We start from the raw sequence: 18,377 nt of genomic DNA, 5'->3' as shown, positions 1-18,377 counted from the left end.
CATAACATAACATAACACAACATAACATAACATAAAATAACTTAACACGTCATTCTTCAATTGTATCTCTTTCTTTTTCTGTCTTTGTCTCTACCTTTATCTACATATATTATTTTCTATATCTTTATCTTTTAATTTTTATATTTATCATTTCCTTAACTTTTAACCAGATCTTTATCTTCATTCTTTTCTCCATCTACATATTCACCCACATCATACTCAACTCCATACCTTCTTCCTCGTTTGAGTCTAATCTGTTCATGTACATACATACATACATACATCTTATTCCTAAACTGCTGCTTAGCACGTTTCTGTAATTCAGTATCAATATAAAAGCATACATTTAGGAGGCATTTCCGCCCCAACCATGTACATGTATGGCATTGGTATTGGTGTGACTTTTGAATTGATTTTTTTCGCTCTATTTTAAACTAATTTGAAATTTGAAAAATTGCCTGCACATCAGCATCAAAATACCTTTCTAATGATATATAATTGTTTATACCTTAGAAGTATAGTTTAGCCGTAAAAGGGGTGTAAAGGAAACATGATTGCCTATTTATATAATGATAAGTGAAGTTAAATATAAGTATGTATGTATGTAGAGGTATGCTCAGGCACAAATAATCCCGCACAAAGCAACAACAGTGAGCTGCAAGTGAAAACAAACAGGCAAAACATATAAGCGGCTTCCTGGAATATCCCGCAGTTGGTAAAATGCTCTCAAATGAGGCTCTTTATAGACGCCTATGTATTAGGAGGCCCAGCAACAATGCCGACTACAATCAGACCTTGGCAGTCGCCAATTACGGTGGTAAACGGAGGGATATACTTAAATTCATTTATATTTACGTAAATGTATTTACTTATTTGCGTGTGTATGCACAACTGTAAGTACTCGAGCATCGCAGACACTCAAGAAAAATATGAAAAGTTTCCATTTGGAAATAATGTAGAAGCCTATGGAAACAAAGCAGCAGTTTTGAATCTCAGTTTTGTCTCCTTTTCGCTTCTTGTGTTTTTACATTCCATCCACTCCACTTCTTACACGGAAAGCTTAAGGAAGTTTACTGAAGTAATTTCTTGGAGCACTACAGGACAGATTACTCTAATTTTCTACATATTAAAACCATAAGGATAGTTGTATATATAGGATGGCTCTTTAGAATTATAGTAATTTTTAATGCTTAAGTATAATAATTAAGTTTACTCACATTAACCGTGTACAGGGTTGAAGCCCATCTAAGTGGTCCGTTCGACGCGTTCGATCGTAAGTACGCGAATACTTTTTTGGCTGGTCCGCCTTCTAACGTCCTGCCACTTTCGGCAAATCATTGGTAGGCATCGATTTAAATTTTAGTTTCTATTAAAAGCCACAAATACTAGTTCAATTCTATGAAAAATGATTGCATTTGAAAATTTTATTTATCTAGTTTGGCTACTTAGCGCTATACGTATGCCAAAGAGCTGAACAAAATGATAGTCATAGTGGATTAAGCAACTAGCTAGCTGGCTTTGAGCGAACAGCTAGAACCATACTCGCCTTTGCTGGCTTTTCCTCGCTAAATTTTTGTATGTGTGTATGTGGCTCTACAGCGAAATTCCTAGCAAATTGGGTTGCTTAACAGTTTACCAATTAAAAGTGTCTATGCGTCAAACGGTCCGCTATGTATTTGAATGTGTGTGTGTCACAAGCCGCTGTAACAGCAGAGAAATGTTACTCATACGCCATGTGCGCCGGCAATTGGCTTGTATTTTTCGTGCTGTTGTTGTCATTATTGGTTGTCTAGTGCGCACTCGGCCGCAATTCAAGTGACGCACACACACACACACACACATACACACACGCAAATAGATTGTCCATTGCCTACACACATGACAGCTGCTTCACCTGAATTCTCAGGCACTTCCTTCCCAAATGTATCTGCAGTAGGCAGCACTTTCCGCTGCACCTGAGGCGCTACTACACCACTTGGCTGGTTCACTTTGTGCAGAATTGCAATTGTAGTTGCATACCTGACTAGGCTGTTGTGCGTTTGTGCGACGACGTGACAGGAAATGTGCTCAAGTGGCCATTGGATTGTGCCACAACTAGTGAGGGTAATTATAAATCTTTTGAAGACACGTTTGCCGTTCGTCTTCGTTTCGCTGTTGGCATAGTTTTTCGTGAGTTCCTCGGCTTCATTTCACACATTTGGCACTTTCACATTCGAATGACCGCAATTGTGCTTTGTTATGATTGTATTTATGAAGGGCTTCTTGGAGGGACTCGAAAGCCATGAGTGCATTCGCATTCGCAATGGAAAGTCCTAATCAGCGCACTGTGCAGAAACCAAGTCAAGTTGTGACCCCAGGCGTTTGGCCACACACCACAATGCGCACTCAGCAACGCACCTACATCGCAGACACTCTACTATCTATTATTTTACCCTACTCAGTGTTTACAAAAAAAGCTGCCGTAAAGTAACGCTTTTGGGGGGGGGGCATTTTTGGTTCAGTGGAACTCCAAATTCAATGATTTTATTTTTAGTGGCCCAGAATTAATTATTGCGAAAAGTTTTTAGTTGCTATCTACATTTTCGTTTTCCATGAATGGCAGCTGTTGATTTGCAAAAATATCAGTTCATCTTTTTCAGCGAGTTTTAAGATTTATTTAGAACTTTGGAGGGTTTTTCGAATTATTCTGGTTTAATCTATGTCGTTTTTGTAATGTTCACGTGTATGTACATTAGGGAGGGACAACAAAAAAATAAAGTCGGAATTTTAATGCCGCCACCTCCTAGGATTGTTCTATACCGCAAAACATAAACCTGTATTTTTTTTTTTTTTTTTGAAATTAAAAAATATTTAGGGAGTGCTCAAAGCGCTGAAAATTTTCCGTGTATTTTATATGGGGGAAAACAACTTTTCGTAGAAATGATATAAGATTCTTGAAAATCAATATTTTTCGATCGGAAATCATGAAAAACTTTGAGTCTAATTTTTTTTAATTAAAAAAAAAAAAGGATACATTTTTTCCGGTATAGAACAATTCTAGGGGGTGGCGGCATTAAAATTCCGACTTTAATTTTTCACATGCAACTTCGGACCACTCTAATATACATACATACATACGCATATTTTTATCTAACTGATGTACGTAGTTAACTTTTGAGTTTATTTTTGTTTAATTTTACAATTTTGGCAGCGCTGTGTGAACGCAAATAAACAGCTATCTACCTCAATTACCGAGATTTATAACCTAACATTGAGCTGCTAATTCGATAATCATTAGTTTACCTACGGGTATGTACAGCTGTGAAATTTTACTTTTTTTTTATTTATTTAGTAAAAACAATGTTACTGGTACATGTACACACATACATACATATATGCTACATTGAAGTGCTGCTGCTGCTGCTAATCTATGCATATAATAAAATTGTTACTGGCCGATGTCTGTACATAACAGATATTAAAGAAAAATGAAAACTATTAGAGCAAAATAAGCTAAATCAAACATTTTTAGAATTTTTGTCTCTCTGTCTACCTGTCTGTCTGTCTGTCTGTCTGTATGTATGTTTGTACGCGCATCACTCGAAAACTAATGCATGTAATTGAATCCAGTTTTCATCGATGTATTTCTAGAGGTCTAACTTAAAACACGAAAAGAAATAAATATAGAGTTGCCAGCTGTTTGAAAATTGCACTTCAAGTAAAGTGATAATATAAAGTAAATATTCCAATAATGGCTGTTAAACGAAAGAGATTTAAGAAGACTTACAGCCGCAAATATTTTTATGTGGAAGGTTGCCACCCATTTGAAAAATCGTATTCAATTAAAATGATAAAATAAATGAAAAATTACAATGCGGGTATCAAATAACACAGAAATACTTTTAAGGCGCAATGAAGCACGCTGCTGTTCAATTATTATATATTGCTGAGTATTTGGCTGAGAAAAGATTTTTTTGCTACTTTCTATTATGTCATTTATTTGCAGTTTTATGGAAGCTGTTTTTATTTACTTCTGATCCGATAATCCGATATTCGAATAAATTTGAATCCTTTAATAAACGCCAATGTATTTTTTATCTTAGGTACTCATTAAATTCATTATTTAATTTTGTATATGCCTTGTGGTCTATTTTGAATTGAAGAAGCCCCATCGTTTCATTGTTAAAAACATACGGGCATATGTAAATATGTATGTAGGAGTATGATGATGGATATAATGGTATTAGCGAGCGGGAAACACAAAATTTGTTATAGTAAAAATGTGCCCCTGTTAGCTTAAGCTTAAAAATTTGTTCTGAATATCGAGCCGGAGCTTAAAAGCTCACTTTGAATGCATGTAGCATGTATAGATGATTCGAAAATTAAGGTCTGCGTTTTAACCAGTGCTGAGATTGAGTTTTTTGTCGACTTTCTTTTTAAACTAATAACCAACATATCTTGCCTTGCTATTTTTCATACTACATATGTATGTATGTATATACTTAGTATTTACTGTGATGATGATCTTCGTAGCCGAAAATTGTCGCATAGTGATTGATGCCAGAAATTTCATGGTTTTTAGTTGCGATCATCGATGATAAGAGTAATTTGCAAAAATTTAGTTCTGCCCTGCAAATGCTTCTTGATTTCGTAAGAAGCCCCTTCGTAAATTTTTGAACTTAAGGTAGAACGTCAAGGTATACGTATGTTCAGTGGGTGGATCAGTAGTAAGAGATTTTTTTTTTTTTTGGGCCAAAAATGATTTATATTTTTTCTCTTAGTGTTTTCCCGCGTTCAATTGTGATGTGTTGTGGTGCTTGTCCAATAAGAAAGATATTACACTACATTACATCACTAAATTCCCATTAAAAATTTTTCTAACAGAGTCCCAAAAAATCACTGGTTTATTGATAAAAGCTCACAAGAAGTAAAAAAAAAAAATATTTCCATTAGTGAAATTTTTATGCTCTTAATATATATTTTTTGTCTCAATTCATGCGTGCGTACTTTTACCTTTGGATGTTTTTCGAAGAATCTTCCTCCACAAGAATTGTTTCAAGGAATTCTTATGAATTTATTTATTTTGTTACCATCATGTATGAAATCGAGGAATAATGCAAAAACAACATGGGATTTTGCAAGGATATTTCCCTTTTCCTACATAAACACTTATTCGCAATTAACAAATTTACTTTGGTCAATTTAGTTTAGGTAAAGAAAGAGTGCCATTTTGTCCAAGATTTTCCCCCGTATTGGTTATTCCATAAACTCAGCTAACCAAACGATCTAACAACGTACTCGTATATATGTATGTATGTGCATGAATCTTATTTTAATTTTCATCGGTATTTAGATCATTTGTATGGCGGCAAGCGCCTAATAGTTAAAGTCAATATTAGCATGAGATATACATATGTACATGTATATATATATATATATATATATGTAAATAGACACGCAGCCAAGCTGCCAACTTTTGGCTAACAATTGCTTTACTCGTTTGCATAAGTACATTGTGCGGGCCAGCATGTGCGCAAATATTTTCAAGTTCTATTTTATATGTAAGTGTGTATGTAGTTATATATGTACATACATACATACGTATACTTACATAGTTAGCTTAATAGTGCTTTATTACGTATTTTTAGTTGGTATACGTTCGTGACTTCGGAAGTTGATGTTACATTCTGTTTGCAAGTGAACAATTTCCCTCCCCCCCCGCCCCTTCATAGCTTTCATGGCATTCCATCGAGAACTTTAATCATAAGTATAAGCTAAGTGTATACTGATTTATATTTGTACATTTGTCTTATAGCAGCTGTGATAATAAATATTTTTGAGCATATTTTTAGCATAAAAATTCGAACTCTAGTTATTATGTACTTCATTTATTAATGTATGCTTCCCAACTAGCATATAAACTACTTAATCTCCTCACAACTCTTACCTCGACCATCATTTTCTCTTAGTTGGTTTGGGGGAGCACACAATTACCAAACATACCGGATAACGCATCGTCTTGGCAAAATTACAGCATTTTAATAATCTGTGGAAATATACGCTTACTTAATTTTGCTTCCGTGAATAAAAATGAAAAAAAAATTACGCTTAATTTTGTGTTCGATCCGCATTAATTTTCCATTATCCAACTCAACACAGAAGCTAAAATCACTCCACAGTTATTTCAAAATTTCCCTAAATATATTAGACTAATGATCTGATATGACCCCCACATACGTACATACATATATTCATAAACATATGTATGTATGTACACGGAAAGGTATATTTAATGAAAATTTCTGCAGAACAACGTCATTCACGAGGAAGAAACGCCCACAAATACCAAAGACTCTGATGATGGAAGTGGGCAAAACTATGCCAGAGCCCTGCAGGCTAATTTAAGCAGGCAATAACCTTCAGAAGTTTACAAATAGTTGACTGCTATTTATTGCCTATATATTTACACATACATATGTTAAGTATGTTTTGAACCTATAACCAATTGGAATATAGTTTCTTTAATGTGACCAACAACACATTGAAAATATTTCCTGTAAATTCTAATATTAAACTATGCCTGTACATATAGTATAGTACTATATGCACTTACATATGTACATACATGTCCATAATTGTAGAGGCAAATTTGTGTGGAGGCTTTGTCTATTGATAAATACATTTACCTGACTTTATATTTAAATTATTTTCCGATTGCCTGTGATTTCTCACACTCACCACTCACACAAACATACTCGCATGCTTTTGGAATGGAAACTTTATTTTCTTTTAATGAAACGAATGAAAGCTGCTCGATGGCCCAGCGCGTGGTGGTATGAGTGACATGCGACGTCCGTTCTTTGTCGGCACTCTTTTTTTTTGTAGTTCAGAGTTGTTTGTATATGTATGTATATTCGATTTCGCTTTTTCCTACTGCCATTTCATTCTTCTTGTGTGTTTCCTCTGGCACGTCAAGTGAACGCGGTTAAGTGAGTGACGTAAATTCTTATCGCCCGTTTCATGTTCATTATTACTGCATTTATTGCTGTTATTATTGTTATTAAATATTATCACTCCTTCGCTTCATTATCATGTTTGCCTTGCTTTAAGTTTCATTTGTTGTCTGATAGCTTTATGCCGCATATGTACGAGTGAACGTACAAACACACACACTCGATTTAATTAATTTGCTTAATTTAAAGTTCATGCTTTGATTCGCCATTAAAATCATAAGCTAAACTATTTATGACTGCTGACCCTACTTTTTGATAAACGTTCAAATATAAAAAATACCCAGTTTCCGATTTATCAAACATTTCACTTATCAAAGATGTAAACTGTTTAGCTTTAGTCTTCTTTTTGTAAATAGGTGGCAATCACAATACATATTTGACTGAATATCCCATATAAAAATTGTGCCATCTTGCAAACCTCAAAGAGTGTGCCTAGTGGCTGAAATTAATAAAAATCTCAGCCGTTTCTTTTTTATCTCGCATTCATTTGGAGAACTTTTTTTTTTAATTAAAAAAATTAAATATTTATTTAATGTGCGTATGGCGAACAAATTAAGTTTTTTGGCAACGGCCTATATATACATATTTGTGTACTATGTATGTATGTATTTGAAATCAGAAGCATTTGAAATTAAATTTTCTATAAAGATTGGCCAACATTCTTATACACGCAGTCAGCATATATACGCTAAGTGTTCAGAGACAAAGTGGTCGTCTCCTGGCTGAAGCGCTAACAGAGGCGCACACACACGCACCACTCTGGGTAAACTTAAAATCCTGAATATTTTTTGAACAGACATCCATCCATGTTTGGATGTACATATGTAGATAGTATGTGCGCTGATATTTGTAGAAAAGATTTCCTTAAATCACTAAAAAGTTTATCGAAAAAAGAAGTTTTAGACTAGATTTTTATTTTGCCTGCTATAATTTCAGCTACTCGGCGAATTTTGTTTTAGTGTTTGTGTAAGATTTTATTTGTATTTCCAGCAAACAACTATCTCCGCCTTTTTTTCTCATTCCCTTGTCACTCGTTTCACTAAATATTTGCTTAGTCGTCACATTAACCTCCAAACTGACTTTCGGCCATTCACTTGCGCGCTTACGCTTACGCATGGCAAATTCCCTTAACCCAGGGTTTTTCCAGTCCTTGCCCACAAAGCCGTGCATGCCGCGTGTTCACCATTCGTCACAGTCAAAATGAACTACCGCCGCCACCCACCACCCACCACTCCCTCTGACCACAAACACACAAACGGAGTGAAAGGAAAAACACGTCCGTACACGTAACCTTCACCTTGAAGTTGGCGTTTGCCTTGCAACAGCGAAACAGGCATGACAGGGCATATACACCCCTCCCCCCCGCGCTCGACTGCTTTTACACTCGCCGTACTTTGGAAAGCCTTCACCTGCGCTTACTAGAACATAAATTACTCTCTCTCTCTCTCTCCTTACGAACCCCTACCACATTATGACTTCAACAGTAGGCTTTTATGTTGATATTCAATTCATAAATGTGCCAATGAAGTCTTCACTAACCAAAAAGACCTAAGTCAAGTTGTCTGAGGAGACTAAAAAACATTTGAGTATTGAATTTAAACAGCTTTTCGCTTTTTTCGCGTACACATTCGCCTTTAGCTACTCAAATGGACAACATCTATTGAAAAATCATCAAATATTTCTGTGAAAATTGCGAATTGCATGTTTCAGAGTTTCAGAGTTTCAGAGTTAACTGGTTTTGGGTTGCAATCATTTGTAATGCCCCACAGAACCTTTACCTTTTTGAGGGGCACGTGTAGCGCTCATTCCCCCTTTTTTTACTCCTATTGTTTCGCTAAATACATACATATATATGTAAATATCTATATATGTATGTATGTATGTATGTATGTATACACACTTTGAAGGGTAATTGCACTTGTAGTTGTAATTAAAATGCACTTAACAGTTGGTAACCAGTTCAGGAAGTACGTAAATGAATTTACATACATATACATATTTACGCTGCTATTAAATACGAATGCCGCCTTCCATTATTTTACAAATCTATACTTATGTGCGATAAATATGTACATACATATATGTACATTTGTTGGCTACACAAACTGACCTCTGCAGGGCTTATTCACATTCGTCGTTTTACCTTTGCTTTTGCACTGAGTAAGCTCTCTTCATAGTCGCTCATAGTTCGAGGGCTAAGAACTTGACTGCCATCAGCCACAGCGGAAGGGAAGACAGGTACATACATATTAGCTACGGCAGTGGCAATGGCAATGACAGTGGCGGTGGTCGTTCCAATGTCAATGTTTATGCGCTAAAGTGTCGTCGCCACCGGCGGATACAATAAACAATATTAATCGCTGGTTGTTTGTGGCTTAAGACACTGAGGGCATACGTATGTATACCTTAAGCAAACAGAAAGCTAAAGACATTAACATACAGATATATACATACATGGGTACTTATTTGTATATATATTTACGTATGTATACGTACACTAAGGCATTCATTACTCGTCGCTTTTTTTTTTTTTTTGTTTTTAAGTTATCCTTTTCCGAAGTCATTCATATTTCCATTCCTGTTTTAGTGTTTGTAGAAATATGTTTGATTAAAGGCTCAGGCCGAAAATGATATCGATAGCGAACCGATAAAAAATAGCAATCAAAATATCGGTATCCGTGCAACAACAATTTGTAAGCAATTCATAGAGAAAATATTCGAAAATATCGCTAGCGATATTAAATTCGGAGATCGCCGATTTTCAATGTAAATAACAGCTCTACCTATAAGCGAAGCCATATTTTTTTCTGAAAAATACAATTCTTAGAAATTAAAAGAGCTTTTTTCTATAACATTCCCTGATCTAGAAAAACGGTATACAGATCCGTAATCTACGCCTCAAAATTAAGTTAGCGTCCCTATAGTGTAATTTATAAAGCTATTTTTAAAAGTTTTCTAATACCCTAGTAGCGATACAAGGTTGACTGATATTCCATTGTAAATTAGATATGTTAAAAAGCTGCAACTAATTTTATCCAATGAATTTAGCAAAAGTTAAAAAAGTGGGACATTTTTTAAAGAAATCTCCGATACATCTCAACTTTTTGTATTTTCCTCATATCAATGCTCTTTTTGCAGGAACGGTAGTCACTATGAATAATTTAATAATTATTTTGTGGTTTTTATTTTTTCGCGGAGAAATAATAATTACTACTGAGTTTTATATTTACGCTCAAAGGAACTAATTATTAATTGATTTTTATTTTTTCTATCAGAGATAATAAATATTATTGAGTTTTATTTTTCGACTTAAAAATAATGATTATTTGTGAAATTCAAAAGGCCATACAGACGCAATAAACCGAAAATTTTTTGGACTTATTAGCTATGTGCCTCTGAAAAATATACTTCGGAAATCACGCTGGTATAGCTTTTGAGTTTTTTGAAGGATCATTATCTTTAAGCGAAAAAATAAAACTCAGATATTAGTTATTATTTTTAATCTTTATTGATTAAACTCGAAAAATAAATATAATTAAAAGTTACACTAGGACGTACGGACACAAATACGCGGCTATAGTTAAAGTTGTTTTACGTCGATTACAAATTATTTTAAATTTTTTGGTTAAAATTTATAAAATAATGAGTATTTTTCATTTCTTCTTTTTGAGTCATATTTTGCAAATACTTTGTTTATTCCAAGGAAAACTGGACATTACTCATTAGAATCAACATAGAACTGGTGTAATATTTAACACCTAAAACAGGAATCAATCAACTTTTTCTTAGTTGTCTTAGTTAGGAGCGATGATCTCTTTAAAATCTAAGTAAAATTTATTGATTCTTTTTTGTTTGAAATATGACAATTGCTGATTAATATCATCTAGCAAAAAATATATAAAACAAAATTGCACACTTTCTACAAGATTTTGAATTTCAAATAAATATTCATCAAAACATACTTTGTATGGAAGAAAATGCGAGACATCGTCAGCAAAAGAATTGCCAAAAATCAGCAGTAAGTCATTTTTTCTATAGATTCTGATTGAAAAGGTTGAATTTGTGATGGCACTTTTTCGAATTTTCCTCATTGTTGTACAACGTTTGAAGTCTGAACTAGGTTTGGTTAGATAGTGAGCTAAAGTTTCATTAAAAAGAATAAGTATTAAATGAGCCAAAGAAAAATAGCCAAAACTTGTTAAAGTGTCGCCTTTGTTTGCCTGCCACTGTATAAATACATATATTTACATATTTTCCTTTACAAATGGTGGCAGAAAGCAAGCAAGCAAACACAATTGTACACGCACTCCTCTGTAAAAAGAGCTTCAATATGTATTTACATATGTATGCACATAAGAATGTTTATTCTCCACAACTTGCAGCAGCTTGTCGGCTGGGTTGTGCGGAAATGATACCACCGTGGTTTGCACAAATACCCTTAAACTACCTATTCAGCTCACTTATCTCTTCCTCTCTCTCTGTCTCTGTCTCTGCTTCGCCCCGTTGCCTGCTTCAGCGCCTACTATCCGCCTCGGTTAGAGCTCAGCGATTTCCTCGCGAGCGCATTTCGCACTTAAGAAGTATACGCCATTATGTCGACGTCACGTTTAACCATATCCCGCGGGGCTAACGTGGCGTATGAGCAACATTTTGGCGCAACAGTAGCAACAACGCAGCAGCCGAGTGCTGCCTAAGGCAGTGCGCATTACTTATTTGTTTCTCTTGTTTAGAGCGCAGCTACATCCATCTATTCCATATTCTGCACGGGAGCGTCTCATTTATTTTTTTGTTTCTTCGCACATTTACTTTCGTTCTTTGTTCTTTTCTACCCTCCAGACCCACAAACAATGGCCGTCGTGGCGGAGGAACCTACCTATCAGCCTACGCAAAAAGCTGTTCGTTTTTCTTCTGATTTTCCTGTTCTCTTTTTTTTAATTTTTTAACTCACAGCAATTCAACAGCACATAGATTTGATTCGTCTGACGTCTTTTGCCCCGACACGGACACACTTACACTTATCATTTTAACCCATTCGCCGCCGCCATCCTCTAGTCAGTCGCTTCTCCGTTTCGTTTTGCTGGCTCACGCCAACTACATATATGGACGGGTGGCTGCGTTCAATTATAGCGATATGTTTGCACAATACGCGATTATAACAGTAGTTATTGGAAACGAAGGTGCTGGCTGTTGCTGCTTGATCGTTTAACGGCAAAACTTTGCTACCTGAGTGGCAGCACGCAGACTGCCGCTATGCTCTTACATTCTATATAATTATGTATGTACAAAGAACATACATACATACATATTTACTTTTGTTTGCTTTCACTTGTTTGTTATTTTATCGATGGTACAGCATAACAGCTGAGCTACGCGTCCTATGTTGGCCACTTCGCAGTTTGTGTTGTTTTTGTTTTTGTTGTTTACATATACGGCCAGCGACTATTTGTATTAGAATATGCTAATTAATAATTTAAATATTATCATCTGCCTTTGCTGGCTTATAGAATCCAAATAGTTGGCACCAATTAGATCTAGACGATAGACGTTTAGTGTCCACATAAATATATAAATGGGTATGTAAGAGAATCGAATATTCTATTTCTTCATACATACAGTGCGGAGCAGAAATGAGTACATGGTGATTTTTTTAAAATATTTGCAAGGTTTTTAAAGTTAAATTTTTTTGTTGTTTTTTTCAAAGATTGTGTCTATGAAAAGTTTCTAGGCGAAGGGGTTAAACAGACGTAAGTAAAAACGAAGAACTTTCCTTATTGATTTTATGTGACTACTTTTAGCCTTTAATTAGGCAACCTAATGGGAATCAAAAGAATTGTTTATTGATTTGATTTATAAGGCTTTTCTTCTTCTTGATACACAGAAGACGGTCCAGGGATCGAACCCAAGTCCTACGGAGTAGTAGTGCGCACCTCTAACCTCTCAGCCACAGATGCCGCGCAAGAAAAATATCTGTTCGAAGAAAAACCATGAAGATATCTGATTCGTTTTGTTAGGCCCTTTTTTCTCTGTGTAGATGATGGGAATTGTGGTTGTTCATCCTGCTTGGAGAGGGAAAAATAAAAGTCATAAATACAACACCCAACATAATTAGCTCAGCTCCTTTCTACGAACGATGCATTTCCACAAAAAAAAAAATAAAAAAAAAAAAATACGAGAGTCGGTGCGATATCGACTGACAGTTCAGTTGCGTTTGGCGCTGAATCCATTGTTAAAAGCGAGTGTTTCTTTTTCAACTGTAATTAAGTCGTTTAGTGTCATGGATCATTCACGTGAAGATATTATTCATTGATTAGGTATTTTGCTCTTTTTTTATCCAAAAATTTACTCGGAAATGTAGTTGCTAAAGAAAAACGTAAAACATCTCCAACCATCCATCTTTGTTTACATTGCATCTTCTGATAAATCTATTTAAAACATGTATACAATAATTGAATCATTTTAAGTTTTCACTGCTCCAATTTTCACTCGCCCATATAAGGTATGTACCTTAGGGTGCATCACCAAAAAAAGGTGCGGGTTTTCAACACAGGAATTACAAAATTATTATAGTTTAAGACACCTGCCAATTTTACGATTTATCTAAGCTGGTTCTATTTGAAAATGTGTACCTTCAAAAATGAAGTTATTTTATTTTTTTAGCTTAAACGGTCTCTCCTTAAAAATGTTTCCAAAATTGTATCAACGGAATTAAAATAGCGATATTTTTAGAAGCATGTTTTTTTTCAAACCGAACGAACTCACGTAAATCTTAATATTTTTTTCTGTAATATTTTGGAGAAAGTCTTAAAACTAAATTAATTGTATAATTCCTATGGAAAAAACATACCGATTTTTTTTAGTTGAGAGTGATGCACCCTAAAGTACACATAAGCATCTTCGGAAATGCTTTCAATGAGTTCCCCATCGATTTAGCGCGTCCTAATTTACATGATTTGGTTCTGCTGGCTATAAATAAATCTCGCTCTATGAAGGAAAAAATTAGGTCGGCCACACAATGAAGGGGAAAAAATAATAGTAATGATAATTGCAGAACATTTAGTAAATTTTAAGTAATTTTAATAAGATTTTATACATACTATATTCAGATATAATCGCAAAAGTGAAACTTACCCATTTTTAAACACTTCTATTTTTTATTGCAGGACATTTTACATAACTGAGCTACCTGTTCGAAAATCAATCGTACAATTGTTGAATCCATACACTCAATCACATAAACAATAAAACATACAGCAACAAAAATTGCATAACCGTCCATCCAGCTAAAGGCTGAATCTACCTTTGTGCGCGGCACTGCTTAGTTTTCCTCTTGGAAGTCATGAAGCTTTTAATAAATTTTTATAAACAACTATAAAGCAAACAAAAAAAAAATATAGCAAAAACCAGGTACGTGAAAAATAAACACCCGGCCGCCGCTTCAAACAGCAGACCAAAACAAAAACAAAAACCAAAGGAGAAAAGTAGCAAATATTTTTATAAGAAAACATTGAAGGACTGCCGCTTACTTGGGCATTGGATATTTTTTAGACGGAGCTGAGGAGATCAATTAACACGGCGTAGAGGAGACTCGGGTGGTACAAAATGGGTCGAAAGAAAATACAGATATCACGCATCACAGATGAACGTAATCGACAGGTGAGTAAAAGTGGGGCAATCGAATGCATAGAAAATCGATAATTTAATTTATATTAAATATTACAAATTTTGTAATATAAAAAGTACTTTTCTTATGATGATGAGGATAAAGGAAGCGATAACGCCACTGGTCTCCATTATTAAATGCACCCAATGTCATCTTATCATTAGTTGAAATCAATTGGGGTGAATATCGATATCGATAGCAAGAAAACGGTAACAATTACGACCGATGGATACCGATAACAATGAAATTGTTGTAACGATAACGTTACCAAGATCTTTACAATAAATAAAACCAACCCAAACAAAGTTAAAAAAAGATGTGTCAACATCAGTCGATCTTTGTGACATCTGAATGACATGAAGGCAGCCAATTCAATTTCAAAGTGTTAATCACAACTCACAGGTTTTTACAACTCATTTTTTCAGAAGTTTTTTTCCATAGCAAAAATACACTCGAGAGGTTTGCCTTTGCTTGCCGAGCGGTAACTACTAATGAAAAAAATAAAAATCTCTTTTCACGTTCCTCGGACCAGGGATCGAACCCGGGACCCATCGTGCGATAGTGCGCACCTCTAACCACTCGATCAACCAAAATATGGTTATGTAATGTATAACAAATTCATTTAAACTTTCACATCGAAATAATTAAAATTAATTTTCTGATAATTAGGTAATAGTTGCATCGGCGGTTTAAAATTTCATCTGCCAAACAACTGCCATTCGCATAATTGCTCTGAACTTCAGCAGCTCATAACTTCCCTGCAAAAATCGTTGGACCATGTAGTCTATTTGTGGTAAATTGGAGTACTTACAAAAGTGTTCCTCTGTCATGCTGTAGCGGACCAACTCGTGTCTTTGCGCCAGCTTATTGTTTGTTATCCGATCACTGCTCGTGTTTTAACGAAACGTGATTGAAGTTGAGCATTTGAAAACACATTTGCATGTCTGGCTGTAGCTGAACGTGTAGAGATGCTCGCTGTTAGTTCTTAGCTCCCAGCATGTTCGGGTTCGAATACCGTAGGAGGCAACATGTAATTTTTAATTTTTGTCTTGGTTTTTATTAATTTATTTTATTAATTAACCATTTGAGAAGTGAAGAACAAAAGCGTGTACAAACGAAAAAATATAACAACAATGCCATTGTTAATATGTTGGGGTAGTTTTGTGCTACTCTGATGTAATGCAGGGATGGAGTATATGGTCCTGCCCTAGGACATCGCAATGTTAATTGGACCATATTTTTTTTATGAATTGTTGAATTGGTTAATTTTGGAGTACTCTTTGGTCCTTAGGGAGTACTCTTTACACGCATGCATGGAGTAGTCGCGATTTTTGCAGGGTTATTGCGACCTTCTTTATCACAGTGCGCTTGTCCCCGCAAGCTACACTGCTCGAAAACTACTAATAAGGCTATTGCAAATTTAATCACCGTCTAATTAGAAAATAATAAATGCCAATTAAATCGCAAATGAGCTGTGTGTGTGTGTGTGTGTGTGTGTGCGGTCAACAACTATGGTTTGATGTCGAAAGGAAAATTTGAGTGCTCAGCTATTGAAGTGTTTGTGTTAATAACTATTTATTTGGTTGGTCTCCACTATTTAGCCTAAACTAATGTTGACTATCTTGGACTTTACATTCGCCTTTATAGGCAATGAGTACCCCTCTGTACATATAAAATGCCATAAATGCCAAGAACCAACTTAGGAAGTACCCCCTCTATATTGCCTTTTGTCCGCATTGTAATTGAATATCCTCTCTATTTGTATATGTATTACAGCTGATACTGAATAGCAGTTCGGCTGGAGAAGCTGTTCATAACTACTACATAGAGGCTTTGCTATACAGTGGCAAAATCACTCATACGCCCTGTATGCTTCTAGCAGCTTGCGCTCACCAGTTTTCCCTGATGCAACGCTGTAGTTGGTCACAGTCAGTGTGTGTGTGTGTGTGTGTGTGTGTGTGTGTGTGTGTATACCCTTTTGTCCCTATAATTGTGCATTCTTGCTTGTATGCATTGTCAGTCTGCGCTTTGTGTTCTACGCCTATGTCTTCTTTCCCCGTAAAGCACTTAGAGTGCGCTTCATAAAAATCGATTCATTGCAAATCAAGGCTGGGCTACTTAACTACGCACACTGCCTTGTACTCGAGCTACATATGTATGTATGTGTGAACGCACGCGTGCATGTATGTATGTATGTGGTGTGTGTGTGTGTGTGGTTACTATACAAGTGGATAAGGCGTATATTGTCGTCGAAGGTGTTGTAGTTAAAGCAATAATGGACGTAGTTCAAGGATTTCCGTCTAGCATTTACACTCACACATCCACATTGAGCTACGAAAGGGGGAGGAAAAAGTGAAAATATGACAAGCATTTAAATATTCACTGTATCACGTTTTTTTTTGTTTTGCAATTAATTAACACAATTAAGTCCCTTTTTATGTGACTAATCCTTTTGCCTATTTCATCTGCAGGTTACCTTCAACAAACGCAAATTTGGTGTGATGAAGAAAGCCTACGAGCTGTCGGTTCTGTGTGATTGTGAAATCGCGCTCATAATCTTCTCGTCAAGTAATAAATTATATCAATATGCCAGCACCGACATGGACAAGGTCCTGCTCAAATACACCGAATATAATGAGCCACACGAATCACTTACGAATAAGAATATAATTGAGGTAAGCTATAGCAGATAATTAAATAAATGGAGATTGTATCGAAAATTGCATGTTTATATTTAGGCTATATATGTCGTTAACCAGCTGCCTTCCAATAATAATTCCACAACAGTAAACTCAAAGGTTGTCAATTATGATTTTTATTTGCAATTTAAAGGCTTAGGGTCGTTTTTACAGTGATGAGTTAACTCTCATTCGGCAATTAACTATAAGTTTTCAGTAAAAAAATTTCAAGTTAGCTGCCGAATTTGAGCTAACGCCAAAATTAGAAAAATAGCCTTGTATGTGGGTGCCGCTATTTGTGAAATCGTTTGATGAGGCAAACTTATACGAAATAATTTTGAATGCATCAAACATTTATTTGAGTTTCGTTGCCTTCGAATGACAGAGTTAGTATTCTAAGATTTTCAACACAACAGCTTCAAAAATGTAGGTATTATTGAAAAAAAAGCCACCAGAAAGCGTTTATTTAGAAGTGCTCTTAATTTTTCCTTATAAGTAGTACTTCATCCAAAAAAATTCTACCTAGAAAGCTTGCTGAGGAGTGTTTTGTGTGGAAAATCGCCCACATGCGCAAAACGTGCGACTTGGAGAACGCTGCACATTTTGTCGAAGTGAAATATTTATATTTTCTGAATAGCGCCAGCCCAAACAAACAGAAAATAATCAAATCACAAAATGGAAATAACAACTTGCTTATTATTGCTAAAATTGCACAGTATGTACCTATGTAAACACATCCGCATAGAAAAGCTTAGAGAATAAAGCAACAGCGACAACCAGTTGACCTTTTCTTTCTCGTCTCGTCTCCTTGTTGCTGGCACCGCGTCGAAGGGATTTTCAATATATTTACATACATAAGTATATATTTGCATTCGTAAAGCATTCCTCTCCTATTGCTTCAGCAGCTGAGTAGCGTCCATCGAGATAACTACATACAAAAGTTTCAAAGCCTAAATGAAAAAAAGCAAACCAAGTCAGTCCGCTCAGTGGCTGCCTGCTGCTTATTATGCAGCACTGTGCTCACGCTTAAAATTATGCAAATCAAAT

The 18,377-nt window shown here is 35.4% G+C and overlaps 1 protein-coding gene across 8 annotated transcripts in view; it reads left to right on the top strand.

Annotated features, from left to right (window-relative positions):
* Positions 1–18,377, top strand: part of LOC118743470 (myocyte-specific enhancer factor 2) — a 148,482-nt gene that overhangs the window by 56,938 nt on the left and 73,167 nt on the right. For 5 of the 8 annotated variants that reach the window (XM_036476169.1, XM_036476173.1, XM_036476171.1 and 2 more), the window contains exons 1-2: positions 14,592–14,645; positions 17,124–17,327. In XM_036476169.1, coding sequence (XP_036332062.1) covers positions 14,592–14,645; positions 17,124–17,327 — 258 coding nt within the window. Of the gene's footprint in view, positions 1–14,152; positions 14,646–17,123; positions 17,328–18,377 lie in introns of those variants that run through there. The other 3 variants (XM_036476167.1, XM_036476166.1, XM_036476165.1) reach the window with 1 other exon arrangement.

Source organism: Rhagoletis pomonella, unplaced genomic scaffold (genome assembly GCF_013731165.1).
Source record: "Rhagoletis pomonella isolate Grant_MI unplaced genomic scaffold, Rhpom_1.0 Rhpom_scaffold_00007, whole genome shotgun sequence".
In the NCBI taxonomy this organism is placed as follows: domain Eukaryota; kingdom Metazoa; phylum Arthropoda; class Insecta; order Diptera; family Tephritidae; genus Rhagoletis; species Rhagoletis pomonella.
Note: the sequence above shows the minus strand (reverse complement) of the source record. Positions and strands in the feature narration are given on the sequence as shown.